The following is a 13,898-nucleotide window of genomic DNA, read 5'->3' as shown; positions in this document are numbered from 1 at the left end:
GCCTCCTGGTCCTTCTCAGAATAGTGCCACTCACTGATAGCAACTAAGCATTCAAGTGCGTGTGTGTGTGTCTGTGTGCGGTGTGGCAGGGCATCTTAATGAAGCCACCACAGGTGGCACATCAGGGGCATCTAGAGTCGGTATATCAATCCTTTTTTTCCTTTTTTTGTTTTCCCTTGTTTAGTAGGAAAGGCTAGGGAATGCATTTAGGGTTTCTTTTCAGAGTTAAACTGGAGCATGAGTTCAGTGTGGGAGTGGTTACTTGAGTGAAGGTGGCTTTGTGATGTGGAGAACTTCAGTTCCTCTGTCTCCTTTAATTTGGATTTGAGATTTATTTTAATGTGTATGAATACTTGCATGTGTGCATGTGCACCACGTGCATGTCTGGTCCCACATAGGTTAGAAAAGGGTGTCAGATCCCTTGGAACTGGAGTTACAGTTGTTTGTCAACTGCCAGGTGGGTGCTGGGAAGTGAACTGAGGTCCGCTGGGAGAGCAAGAACTCTTAACTCCAGCCCCCTTGGTCTTACTTGTCAGCTATCCTTTACACCACTAAATTATTATTATTATTTGGTAACAAAAGAAAGATTATCTTTCTCCTCTTTTCCCCAAGTCAGGCTCTGACTTAGTGGTCCTCACTGTCTAGATGGCTGGACTCCTGCTCTGTGACCAGACTGGCCTTGAACTTGGCAGATTCTCTTGCCTCTACACCTGCCTCCTGAATGTTGAGATAACAGCTTACATTACCATGCCTTGTTCATATTTTTGTTTTGTAGTGTACTTGAATTATTCAAATAAAACAGAACCATTGCGTTATCAAAACTAGGTTGTTTTGTTTGTTTGTTTGGTCTAGCTAAATATTTTTGAGACTATTTTTGGTACAGGAAAGTAAAATAAAAAATAGTTGGTCATTTTAGTACTCAAAGGACTTTAAAATACTAGCAAATATTTATACATATACACATGCAGGCAATACTGCTTGAGAAAGTACTTAAAATGTCATAAGAATGAGATAATTTTTTTTTTGAGACAGGGTTTCTCTGTATGTAGCTTTGGCTGTCTTAGAATCACTCTGTAGACCAGGCTGGCCTCAATCTCACAAAGATCCGCCTGCCTCTGCCTCCCAGTGTTGGATTAAAGGTGTGCGCCACCACTGCCTAGTTTAGCTGAGATTATAAAATTCCTTAATCCACAAGGCATGGGAGAAGTCATTCTTAGGAGAATGTATTTCTGCCAATTGCTTGATCCATGTAGAAAATGAATTACTTTTTTTCTGATTATCAAATTCTTTGCAAGAATGAGTCAACTGATCTAGAGGCTTCTCTGCCCTCTCCGCTCCCTCTGTTTTTCCTTGTTTTGTTTTGTTTTTAGACAGGGTTTCATAGTGCAGGATGGCCTTGAGAACTGTACGTTCATTTAGTGGTTGGATTCTAGGTGGAAGTTTCTGGTGTTTAACCGCAGTTTCTGGATCAACAGTTGTGGTTGCCTCACTTGCTTTTTGTTTTGGTTGCCTCTTTCTTCTGATGACTGGAGGTTCTTTTTTTTTTTTTTTTTTTTTTTTTTTTTTTTTTTGGTTTTTCGAGACAGGGTTTCTCTATGTAGCCTTGGCCATCCTGGACTCACTTTGTAGACCAGGCTGGCCTTGAACTCACAGCGATCCGCCTGCCTCTGCCTCCCGAGTGCTGGGATTAAAGGCGTGCGCCACCACGCCCGGCTGACTGGAGGTTCTTGCCCTTCTTTCTCACAGAGTGTGGGCCTGACTGGCTTTGCTCTTCACCATGGCTTCTCACAAGACCTTCAGGATCAAGAGATTCCTGGCTAAGAAACAGAAGCAAAATCGTCCCATTCCACAATGGATTCAGATGAAAACCGGCAATAAAATCATGTACAACTCCAAGCGGAGACATTGGCGGCGAACCAAACTGGGTCTATAAGGAACCACACATAGTTATGCTGTCTGAATGTCACTGTTAACTTTCTGTACCAAGCTTAAAACATTGCCATTGTTCGGACAGCTGAGTGTGTTTATTGGGAATGTGAGTTTTTCTTTGTTTCTGTGCTCTTGTAGGGTCATTCAGGAATAAATATGTGAAACCTTTCGTTTAGAAGAAAAATATCGGCTTGTGTGTTAGAACTTATTTTGTTTGTATTGTGGCTCTGGATAGCAAACCAGGAACTTGTGCACAACAGACAGTATTCTATCTGTGAGCTACATCCTGGCTCTTGTTTGGGGAGTTGTGGATTGAGACATGTCCACACTACCCTCAAACTCCTGCTCCACCTTCCTCGGCCTTCCGAATGCTTGGAGGATGCCAGCAAACCAATTGTCAGTCTTTTTATGGGACTGTTGAGATTAGATGATTTCTTTTTCAATCAATAATTGCTCTCTGATCCTCGCTATATTTCTTATTTAACAAATGATAAAGAGTGGCTGTTGCCTGCCAGCGCTCAGGAGGCAGAGGCAGGTGGATCTCAGTGAGTTTGAGGCCAGCCTGGTCCATAAAGCTAGTTCCACACCAGCCAGAGCTATAATGAGACTGTCTCTAAAATAAGTGACTTTAAATCCTTTGGCACATTTCTGACGTGACTTCTCTCTGTAAATGATTTTAACTGCTTCCTGTGCTGTTAATTTAATACCTTAGTAGTTTTTGCAGTTTTTGTGAGAGCCAAAGCTGTAATTTTAAGTTTCAATTTCTGTGCCTAAGAGATCCATGAAACAAAAATGCCTCTAACCTGTAAGACCCTTGCCCAATGACAAACACTTCCTGAAATGCCAGAAGCTATTGTTTGTTTTCACTCCCCTAAAGAAGTTTGTACTGAATGTCCCAAACTCCCAATTTGTTAGAGCTTTTAAAGGCAAAAATCTACCATTGTGTGACATACACAGAAAGGCAGCTGTGGACATCTGCAGCAAGCAAGCATTGTTTACAGAAGTGAGAAAACTGCAGTTAAACATCAGGCTGCTCTCATTACCTTGAGGTTAGGGACACAATTGTGTAGAAATAAATGGCTGAGTCTTATGTGATTAGTGACCAGTTTACACATGGTCATTTTAGCACTTAAAGGTTTTATAAAGAATGCCTTGACAAGACTATATAACCCAGTAATCCACACATTGTAAAACTCCTAGACCCCAATGGCATGTGTACATTGCCTCCTCTCCAAGGGAGTAACTGCAACTCTTCAGTGCAGATTAGAGGAATGATTCTGCTTCTAAAGATGCTTTCTTCCATTTTCAAGTTGCTCCCATCAACCCCAATATAACATGTATGAAGAATCATGCTGTTGTAGTAAAACTTTATAGCCAGGTGCTGGTGGTATACGCTACACAGAGAAGCCCTGTCTCAAAAAAACAACAAAAAAACAATAACAAAAAAAAAACTTTATTTGCCAAAGGTGGTCAGCCCTGGACTGTATGTTACCATATATGGAAGTCTTTACCAATCCTTTATGCCTTTCTGTCAATACTAACTAAACCATCCTTTGGTATAAATACTACCTACCCAGCATTTCATAACAAGCAATTCTAATAGAAACTATCTGCTTGAGAATGTGTTAACAAGCTTTTCCCAAAGAGATGTAAATAAAACTCCACTCACTCCACATAGGGCACCAACAATGAAAGCAACCACCCCACCCATGTGTAGCTTAGTGACCAACTTAAATGGTGTTACTTACAGAAGCACATGTGACTTTGGGGGGCATCTATACCCTTAAAACAACTGGCCAGAAGGTGGTGGCACACGCCTTTAATCCCAGCACTCGGGAGGCAGAGGTAAGTGGATCGCTGTGAGTTTGAGGGCAGCCTGGTCTTCAAAGCGAGTCCAGGACAGCCAAGGCTACACAGAAATCCTGTCTTAAAAAACAAAACAACTGTCCAAGCAACAGATAACTGTTAAAAGGATCTTTAGAGTGGATCCTGTAAGCTCCCCCTACCCCCACCCCCAACTGTTCATTAACTGCCATATATCTTAAAGGAAAGGAGGGGCCTCCTGAGTCTGTTTCCCTAGAAACTGTTAACTGTATCGTGGAGCGGTATGGCTTTGTGAACTTGTCTGCACTAAATGATGTAATGTTAACAGGCTCAATCTTGTGCATTTTCTTCAGGGCAACAGCCAGGCGATGCCTGGAGGATAGTATACAATGTAGTTTAAAAAAAAAAAAAACAAACCATCAAGCATTACACTGTATTTTAGTGAGCCATTATGGCAAGATAGTAAGCAGAGTCTTGTATTTTCCAACTGTACCTGGGTTTATCTAGGGCAAGGGTTCAGATCAGTCCTGTCCCTTACCTGCAAGAGTCATTTATAAAATGACAGTTCCATTTACAGTTACATGCTAGTATTTTACCAGTCAGTATTCCCCAGAGAGAGTTAGTGAGATTGCTCTGTGAATAAAGGCACGCCATCAAAAGCCTGGTGACCTGAATTTGATCTCTAGAGCTCACTCCACAAAGTTGTTCTCTGACCTCAGAACATGTATCATGACACATGTCCCCACCTCCCACCACCACACAAAAATAAAGTCCCCCACAGAGACAGAGCATTTGGACATTTATATACACTATTAAATATAGTGTGTGTGTGTGTGTGTGTGTGTAGAGATTTTAAAGTAATTGGCTCATGTGGTTATGGGGAACTGTCAAATTGGGAATGTTGAGAGCAACCTACAGATTCAAACAGTTGGATGCTGTGAGCCAGGCATAGTGGTGAACATCTTTAATCCCAGCATTTGGGAGGCAGCGGCAGGCAGGGCTCTGTGACCTCGAGGCCAGCCTGGTCTACACAGTGAGTTCTAGTAGAGCCTGAGTTAGTGAGTTTACAGGATGACATGACCTACATAGTGAGACTCTGTCTTTTAAAAAACCAATAAACTAAAACAAAACAATAAAAGTGGATGCTATGGTCTTTCAAACTTTGTATGGCAGCCTAGCAACCTGAAAACACAGCAAAATATAGAAGCAGAAGTGCTGTTGATCTGGGAATCCTGTTTCTGTTATTAACACCTTGAGTTAATTACCTGAGGCTCGACCACAATATTAAGGATTACCTCCTTGAATTCAGAAGAGCTGATGACCATAGGTAGTAAATCTACATATACATTCATAGTAATATCTGGACACCATAATCTTAACAAAATTAACCATAATAATCATACTTTATTTCTCTGCTATCATCTAATGGTATACGTAGAGACCATTGTAATTGTAGTGAACCAATTAATTTAATTGGTGTTACTTACAGAAGCACATGTGACTTCGGGGATCTACACCACTAAAGGAAAACACCTCTTCCAGCAACTGCTAACAGTTAAGAAGGTAATAGGACCCTGTAAGCTCTCCCTGCCCCCACCCCCAACTGCTCATTAACTGCCATATATCTTCAAGGAAGGGAGGGGCCTCCTGAGCCTGTCTGTCTTAGTCACTGATCTATCGCTGGGAAGAAAGGACTGTAGCCAGCCCAAGCATGGCAAACACGACTCTGGCAGGCCTTGCCCTTCTCCCCGATTCCTTCTTCCTTGCTAAAAACCGTTACATTCCATCCCTAAACCTAACCACCAAGGTGTGTTCCTTTAGCAGGACACTTCCTCCTCCTGAGCCTGACTACCAAGTCCAGTTATCAAAGTGTTGAAGTCCAGCAATCAAAAGTTCTCTTTTAGCTCATCTAATTAATATGCCCAATCAAAATTAAATACCTCATCCTGACATGGGGTTCCCTCTTTACTGTTTTTGGTGTTTTGTTTTGTTTTTCAAGACAGGGTTTCTCTGTGTAGCTTTGCCTTTCCTGGACTTGTTTTTAGACCAGGCTGGCCTCAAACTCACAGGGATCCACCTGCCTCTGCCTCCCAAGTGCTGGGATTAAAGGCCTGAGCCACCATGCCTACCTGGCTCTCCCTTTACCTTTATAAATTGCCATTTGCCTATGGGCTGTGTCTGTCTCCTCTCTATCCTGAAGTAGTCCTTTGTTGTTGTTGTCTCTCTGCCTAGGACAAATATTCCTTCTTCCTCTTCATCCTCTGTCTCCTCTCTTTGTCTCTTATTCCCTGCCCTCTGTCCCTCTGGGCCAAATAAATCTTTGTTCTGAGAACCTGGTTTGGGGCTTTGGGCTGACACCAGTCCTTTCCTACACAATGACCAGGGCAACTCTTACAAAAGGTAGCATTTAATTGGGGACTTGTTTATACTTTCAGAGGGTCACTCCATGATCATCGTAGCAGGAAGAAGAAAGGCATGGTGCTGGAGCAGTAACTGAGAGCTTTACATCTTGATCCACAGGCCGGCAGAGACCCTGGGGCTGGCATGGGCTTTTGAAAGCCCAAAGTATACAGCCAGTTGCAGGATATTTAATCACACGGTGAACCCCAAGATTGTAGACTGGAAAAACTTGTTTCCAGTTGTGGTGTGGCTCAGTCCTAGCACACACCTTCAATCCAAGAGCTTTCTGTAAACAGGACTAAAAAAGTCAACCATAGGTCAATAGGCGGAGCAAGCAACCAGTTGACAGGGAGTGGACATAGGAAAAAAAAAAAAAACAGAGTGAAAGAAAGTCCAGAGAGAGAGAGAGAGAGAGAGAGAGAGAGAGAAACTCTTAGGAAGTAGAAAGTAGGGAAAGTAGGGATATGGAGGGCTTTATATATATAACTTATTTTTATTTTATGTGCATTGATGTTTTGCCTGCATGTAGGTTGGTGTGAGGGTATCAGATCTTGGCGTTACAGACAGTTGTGAGCCGCCATGTGGGTTCAGAGAATTGAACCCTGGTCCTCTGGAAGAGCAGTCAGTACTCTTACGCACTAAGCCATCTCTCCAGCCCAGTTTGGAGGGTATTTAAGACAGTGTGGAGAAGAAGATGGCTTTTTCCTTCTGGGACTGTTGGCTGAGGAAAAAGATCAGCTGGATGCTTTCTCAACTCTCTGAGTTAGCATCTGCCTCCTGAGTCTTTATTGGTAAACTTGAACATCTGGGATTTTGTTAAAACCACCAGTGACACACTTCCTTCAATAGGGCCACACCTCCTAATCCTTCTAATCTGATCAAAGAGTTCTTACTATTCCTTGATGACCAAGCATTCAACTGTATGTATTTGTTTTGTTTGTTTGTTTTTCAAAGCAAGTTTCTCTGTGTAGCCTTGGCTGTCCTGGTTTTGATGTTGTTGTTGTTGTTTGTTTTTGTTTTTTGAGACAAAGTCTCTCTGTGTAGCCTTGGCTGTCCTGGACTCACTTTGTAGACCAGGCTGGCATCGAACTCACAGTGATCCACCTGCCTCTGCCTCCCGAGTGCTGGGATTAAAGGTGTGAGCCACCACGCCCAGCTTGTGTCCTGGGTTTTTTGTTTTTTGCTTTGTTTTGATTGTTTGTTTTCAGAGACGGGTAGCTTTGGCTGTCCTGGACTCACTGTGTAAATCGGGCTGGCCTCAAACTCACAGAGATTTGCCTGTCTCTGCCTCTTTGGGTGCTAGTATTACAGGTGTGTGCCACCAAACCCCGTACATTTTTTTTTTTTTTTTTTTTTTTTTTTTTTTGAGACAAGGTTTTTCTGTGTAACAGGCCTGCCTGACTGTCCCGGACCAGGAACAGTCCTCAGAACCCACAGAGATCCACCTGCCACTGCCTCCCAAGTGCTGGGATTAAAGGGGTGCACCACCACCACCTGGCCCAGCTGGACATTCCAACTCAAACCACCACACTGTATTTCTGTTGTATCATTTAATGTTGACTTCGATACAGACTGTGTGGGCATCATGTCCTTGTGGACTGTGTACAGTTTACCATTGTTCATTCAAATGCTGATTTCTCTACCCCACGATCTGGTTTCAATCTGGACATTGCATTGTGATGTTTATTTTGGGTTTTTGTTGTTGTTGTTGTTGTTTTCGAGACAGGGTTTCTCTGTGTGGCTTTGGCTATCCTGGACTCCCTTTGTAGACCAGGCTGGCCTCGAACTCACAGTGATCTGCCTGCCTTTGCCTCCCAGTGATGTTTATTCTAAATATCAACTGTTTCTGAAGGACTCAGGTAATTGTATAAATGTAACTCCATCTTGTGACTAGGCCAGAGTTTCTGTCTTTCTGTTTTGTAAAAGAATTCCAGGAAAAGCCATAGCCCTCAGGCTACCAGTCAAAGATAGTCAGGACACCTGGCCTGAGGAAGATAAGGTTGCTTAGCTGCCAATTCGATGATTCCCCCCCCACCAACTCCTGACCAGAGTCATGTAGCCTCAAGAACTTGTACCCTTGCTCTTGATCTGTGCCAATAGAAGTAATGATTACTTAATCCACCTTGAAACTTCCCTTGATTACCTATTTTTTAAAAAGCCTGCATGTTCAACTAGATTACCAAGAGCCACCCTGTTAAGGGAGCTCACTAGGCATGTGGGCTGTCTAGGAGGTGATCTGGTGTTTGCAAGGTCTTATACCGGGGTGCACCCCCAAACTACTTCCAGCCTCTGACATGCTGTCAGGAACCATTGATTTGGGGAAGTCCAGTAAACATGAGAGATCTCTGGAGGTCTGTATCGTGATGTACCCCAGAATTGCCTCCAACCTCTGACTACCCTGTCAATTGTGCTTTGCTGCATCTCTCTAAAATCTGGCATTAGAGTCGGGCATGGTGGTGCATGCCTTTAATCTCAGCACCCAGGGAGGCAGAGGCAGGTGGATCACTGTGAGTCTAAGCCCAGCTTGGTCTACAAAGTGAGTCCAGGACAGCCAGGACTACATTCATGGCCAGCCCGGTCTACAACGCAAGTCCAGGATAGTCAACATTACACAGAGAAACCCTGTCTCAAAAAACCAAAAGTAAATACATCTGGCATTGGTGTGAACTGTTATTTTCTGGGCACTGACCAGCTCTGATTAAGCAAACTTCCTACAGGATCTTATTGAAGATGTACTGTTTGTTATTCAGATGAGTTAATCCCTGATTATGGAATTCCTGATTTGATTCAAATAGTTTTAAAAGTTAAAGTTAGTTAATGGCTGCAATAAATACCTTTGTAGACCTCCAGATGCCTCACTAAGGATAGCCTACTAGCAGATTTGTGGCTTCAGATAAGCCTTCACTACAGATGGCACCACGAATCCTGGTATTTTCACCATAAATATGGGCAAGTTTATTTAAACTTCTCATGACCTAAGTGGAATGAAGCTACCTAGATATGTCTGAATTTACTCTGTTTCTTAGAATGAAAGACAGATAAGAATTATTGTCCTGTGCTCATAAGGAACTAAGAGATAGCTGGATAATGTGTAGTTAAGTCCGTCCTAATTGATAAATTGTATACTCTTGTAAGTTTCAGACTCTACTAACCTTAGACTTTGTAAACCTTTGTCATTCTGAATTCACTATGAACTTATGTACTGGATACATAGATAAGAAATGTTTAGCTTTAAAACATGTAACCTGTTATATTTTAGAACTCATCTGTTTTTGTGATTAATTGTACTCTTTTGACTGTGAGGTAATTCCCTTTTCCTCAGAAGTATAAGTGTGGTCTTCTACAATAAATGGGGCTGGAAAATTGGGAAGCTTAACTTCAGTTGAAATTAAGATGCCTGGATTCATCTACCTCTTCTCTTGATCCCTTTCTCTTGAATGTATGTGCTGAAAATTGGGAAATCTGACTTCAGTTGAAGTCAAATGCCTAATTCCATCTACCTTTTTCTCTTGAATGTATGTGTGTGAGTGGTTTATTTTCTATCTCTCTCTTATTTCTTACTTCTCTGTGGATTCGCAAATAAGTTAGCAAGACCCAGGGCTTTTTACACAGCCTAAGTTTACACTAGTTGACTGGAGATCTCCGCAAGGAGGCCTGTCTGCAGATCAAAGAGCCTCCTTTTACAACCCCCATGCAGTTTCTAGCCAGAAGCCGCGTTTACACCTCAGCCATAGGAAATTTGTGCTCAGTTTAAATTCTCCTTCTTGGCCTCAGTCCCTAGAGAAGAAATTTTGGGCTCTTTTTCCCCTTCCCTCCTTTCTCTTTCAGTCCTGATCAGTTACCTGAGCCATCAGCTCTGGCCACCCAAGAGATGAAGCGAACTGGAAGGGCATCCGCATCCAGCACCAGAGACCCCACCCTGGACCCCTCCAGAGCCCCAGCCGGGCATTAATACTAGATGGTCTTTCACCATCTAGCTTTGCATAGGCAATGACCCCAGTACTCTCAATCTCTGCAGAATAAAGGTTTTCTGCTTTTGCATATGACTTGGCTTCGTACTCCTGGTGGTCTTTGTGGGGTGGTCTCATGATCTGGGTATAACATCTCAAGTTTGTGTAAATATGTCACAATTTGTTCTCTGTATTGCCAATAAAAGCCAACTAGCCAATGCTGAACAATAAGAGAATAGGGGTGGGACATCCTGTTCTATTGGTGACGATAGGCCATATGGCCAATGCTCAGCCATCTTGTCTAAGTCTGCACCTTTAAGTCTCTGTCTTTCCCAGAGCTTGCCTTTCACCAGAAACTAGCTGACCCTGTTGTGAGTCAGCAGTTAGACTAAAGACAGGCATGGAGCGACCCTGTTGTGAGTCAGCAGCTACAGACAGATAGGGATGAAGCGACCCTGTTGTGAGTCAGCAGTTAGACTAAAGCTAGATGAAGACAAAGCAAGATACCCTGTGTGGCAGGATATTATGACCCTGCCTGGAATTCCCTATGTTTTGAGAAAAGCCTGCAGCTGGGTTGCTATAGCAATATGCTCCCCTGCCCTCTGACTTATAAAAGCTGCTGCCTGCCTAATAAAAATTGAGAGTTTGATCAATCAGACTTGCTCTCCTTTCTTGTGTCTTGCATTCTCAACAGGTGACCTCCCTCCCGAGTTTTAGTCGAACCCCGCAGGTCGGGTCAACTGGCACCCAACGTGGGGCAGGGATGAGATCCTTGTCTCAATCCCATGTCATCTGTTTATGATGATTTTTTTTTTTTTTTTTTTTTTTTTTTTTTTTGGTTTTTTGAGACAGGGTTTCTCTGTGTAGCCTTGGCCATTCTGGACTCACTTTGTAGACCAGGCTGGCCTCAAACTCACAGCGATCCGCCTGCCTCTGCCTCCCAAGTGCTGGGATTAAAGGCGTGCACCACCATGCCCGGCTCTATAATGATTTTTATTGTTACCTTTTATTCATAATTTTAAATACTTATTAATATATTTTATCTGGGCCATTCTTTTATATAACTCATAGTTCTTTGCCCAGAGTTTGGCAATGATTTCCAGTATTTGTCCCAATCCTTCACTGAATGGAGTCTCTCAGAGAGCATCTATGTTGGGCTAATATCTACTTATAAGTGAATATATACCATTGTTTGCCAGAACATATATTTTTCTGTATTCTCAACTATACCCATTCTTTTTTACTGGAATGGCTTTGCCCTTAATGTAGGGAAACAGTAACAGCTGAACAAGTTTATCTCCTGCATTAATTTGCATCTCCTGTTTTACACACCATGATTGTGATGTACAATAAGACCTTGAGAAGTTACATAAATGATAACCATTAAATTAGAGTTTCTTTACTTCAGCATCAAGATCTATAAATATAGAGATTGGAAACTTCTGGTTTCCATATAGCATATCATTATAGAATATAACAGTTTTTAAAGAAAATTATTCAGTGTTACTAATATATTTAATTTATAGAAAAATTTAAAGTTGTTAATACTTTATATTGACTGTAATGTATTTAATACAAACAAGTCCCGTTACATTTGTTTAAGAATGAAGTCATAGAGTATAACCATAATTTTTAGAACTTAAAACCAGATCTTTATAGTGCTTTGAACTAGGATTGAATCACATAATATCTGTGTTACAAACGCAATGCTCTCATGTATTTTAAGCAAGAGTTTGAACTTAAAATTTAAACACTATATTTAATAAGCAAATTATTAATCTTTAGATGAAAGTTTACAGATATATGCTGGAGATGCAGTTTTAACATCTTTATTAAGGAAACATTGTTTAAAAATTTTATTTTCTATAAGTCTATTACTGTTAGAGATCAGTTTAAGTTGGTTCACTTAATTTGCTGTTAGAATGGCTCTGGCCTTAAATTACAAGCATAACTATTTGTTATAGATTTTAAAGATTTTAACCAAGATATACAGAACACAATAAATTTATACCTTTAAAGCCAATAAGAAACAAGTATAATGTGGGACATCTGAATGGGAGGAAGCTATGCTAGCGTGGAGGCTTAGGATGGAGTAGTTATTCTGCAGTGTTGTGCTATCCTCTTGAAAGACTAGGAGTTAACCTCCCTGATAGGCAGCCAGATGGGGGAGGAGCCATGGATCTAAAGGGGCGAATGTCCCAGATGGCCCTCGACAAGCCACCTAAGGTCTTTCTTATGGGAAAGGCAGTGAGAAGGAAAGGCCTACTCGGCAACAAGCATTTCATCTTGAGGAAACAATAAAAAACAAGATGACAAAGAATCCCCTGGGCAGACTCCCAGCTGGGTTCCCTTTTTCAACCTGACAGGTGACAATCAGCCTACCTCCTATAGTTTTCTGATGTTCAGTCTTATGGCTTTCCTGTGGTATTGGTTTATTGTTTCTCTCAGACAGTCAATGTCTCTCCTGTTCCACAGAACAAACGGAGCTAACAGCCACATCCCCATTATACCCTGAAGATTAACTTGGGGTTGTCTTAGATCTCTGCCGCTCTTCCAAATGTGGTCATATTGAAGAAATCTTTTTCTGCTTTGCTATATGTATTTGGCTCCTTTAGTTAGCCTATTGAGGATGAATGGCCAAACCTGGCTTGTTGCAGCACGCACAATGATCCCTAAAACACACACACACACACACACACACACACACACTTTTAAAAAATGTATGTATATTAATGTGTAAGTGTCCCTCCATGTATATATATTAATGTGTGAGTGTCCCTCCATGAATTTATGTGCACCACATGTTCGCAAGTGCCTTCAGAAGCCAGAGGGTGTTGGATTTCCTGAAATTGGAATTACAGGCAGTTGTGAGCTTCCTCTATGCATGAGGGCAAGTGTTGTAAACCACTGAGCCATCTCCTCTGCCCACAGGACCATGTAGAAAACTCTAATGGGCTAACATCTGAAAACTCAGCACCGAGAATAGCTGTTTCTGTAAAGTGATTTTTATTTATTTTGAGATCAGCCCACTCCTGCCTCAGGGGTTGCTGGGATTAAAGGAGTGGGCCACCAGGTGTACTTTCCCAAACTGCCTGGAAGAATGTGGCAGCCAGCAAGGTGGTTCCTCCCCCACCTCAGGAATGCATTTTATTTGTTTTTGGTTTTTTCCAGACAGGGTTTCTCTGTGTAGCCTTGGCTGTGTACACGACTCACTTTGTAGAGCAGGCTGGCCTGCAATTCACATTGATCCACCTGCCTCTGCCTTCTGAGTGCTGGGATTAAAGGTGTGCGCCACCATGCCTGGAAGGAATGCATTTCAGCCACTCAAGGACACTTTGCAAACAACTCGTATTAGGCTTTGAGACCTTCTGTCTCCAGAGCACATCATATTTTAATGTTGAGAAATACTGATTTTCATGATTTCTCAGCCACTTCTCTGAACTGAGCTATGTAAATAAAGTTTCCACAGAATACCACCAAAGGCTCCCTGGAGCTGCAGAGCCTTGAGTCCCCTGCTGTATTTGGAATTCACAGGGTACTGGCCAATAGCCACCTGGGGTTCTAATCCAGCAGAATTTTCACAGCTGGAATCTACAGCCCTTCCCCCCCCCCCCCCCCCCACCCCCGTCCCCCCTCCCCCCCCGCCCCCCCGTCCCCCCCCCCCCCCCCCCCGGGCTTGTTTTGGCGAAGAAGGTTTCATAAGTAATAATTTCAACCCTTGTTCTCCGGGGTTTTGCTTTGGTGACGATTTCATTATAATAGCTTCTTAAACGCCATCCAAATCTGTGCCCGAGG

General features: G+C 42.4%; 1 protein-coding gene across 1 annotated transcript; it reads left to right on the top strand.

Annotated features, from left to right (window-relative positions):
* The first annotated feature begins 1,777 nt into the window (after positions 1-1,777).
* Positions 1,778-1,933, top strand: LOC127207858 (60S ribosomal protein L39-like). The gene has a single exon (XM_051167234.1). It carries the CDS (start codon positions 1,778-1,780, stop codon positions 1,931-1,933), a length of 156 nt encoding a protein of 51 aa, XP_051023191.1.
* Positions 1,934-13,898: the final 11,965 nt, after the last annotated feature.

Source organism: Acomys russatus, chromosome 25, assembly GCF_903995435.1.
Source record: "Acomys russatus chromosome 25, mAcoRus1.1, whole genome shotgun sequence".
Taxonomy (NCBI): Eukaryota; Metazoa; Chordata; class Mammalia; order Rodentia; family Muridae; genus Acomys; species Acomys russatus.
Note: the sequence above shows the minus strand (reverse complement) of the source record. Positions and strands in the feature narration are given on the sequence as shown.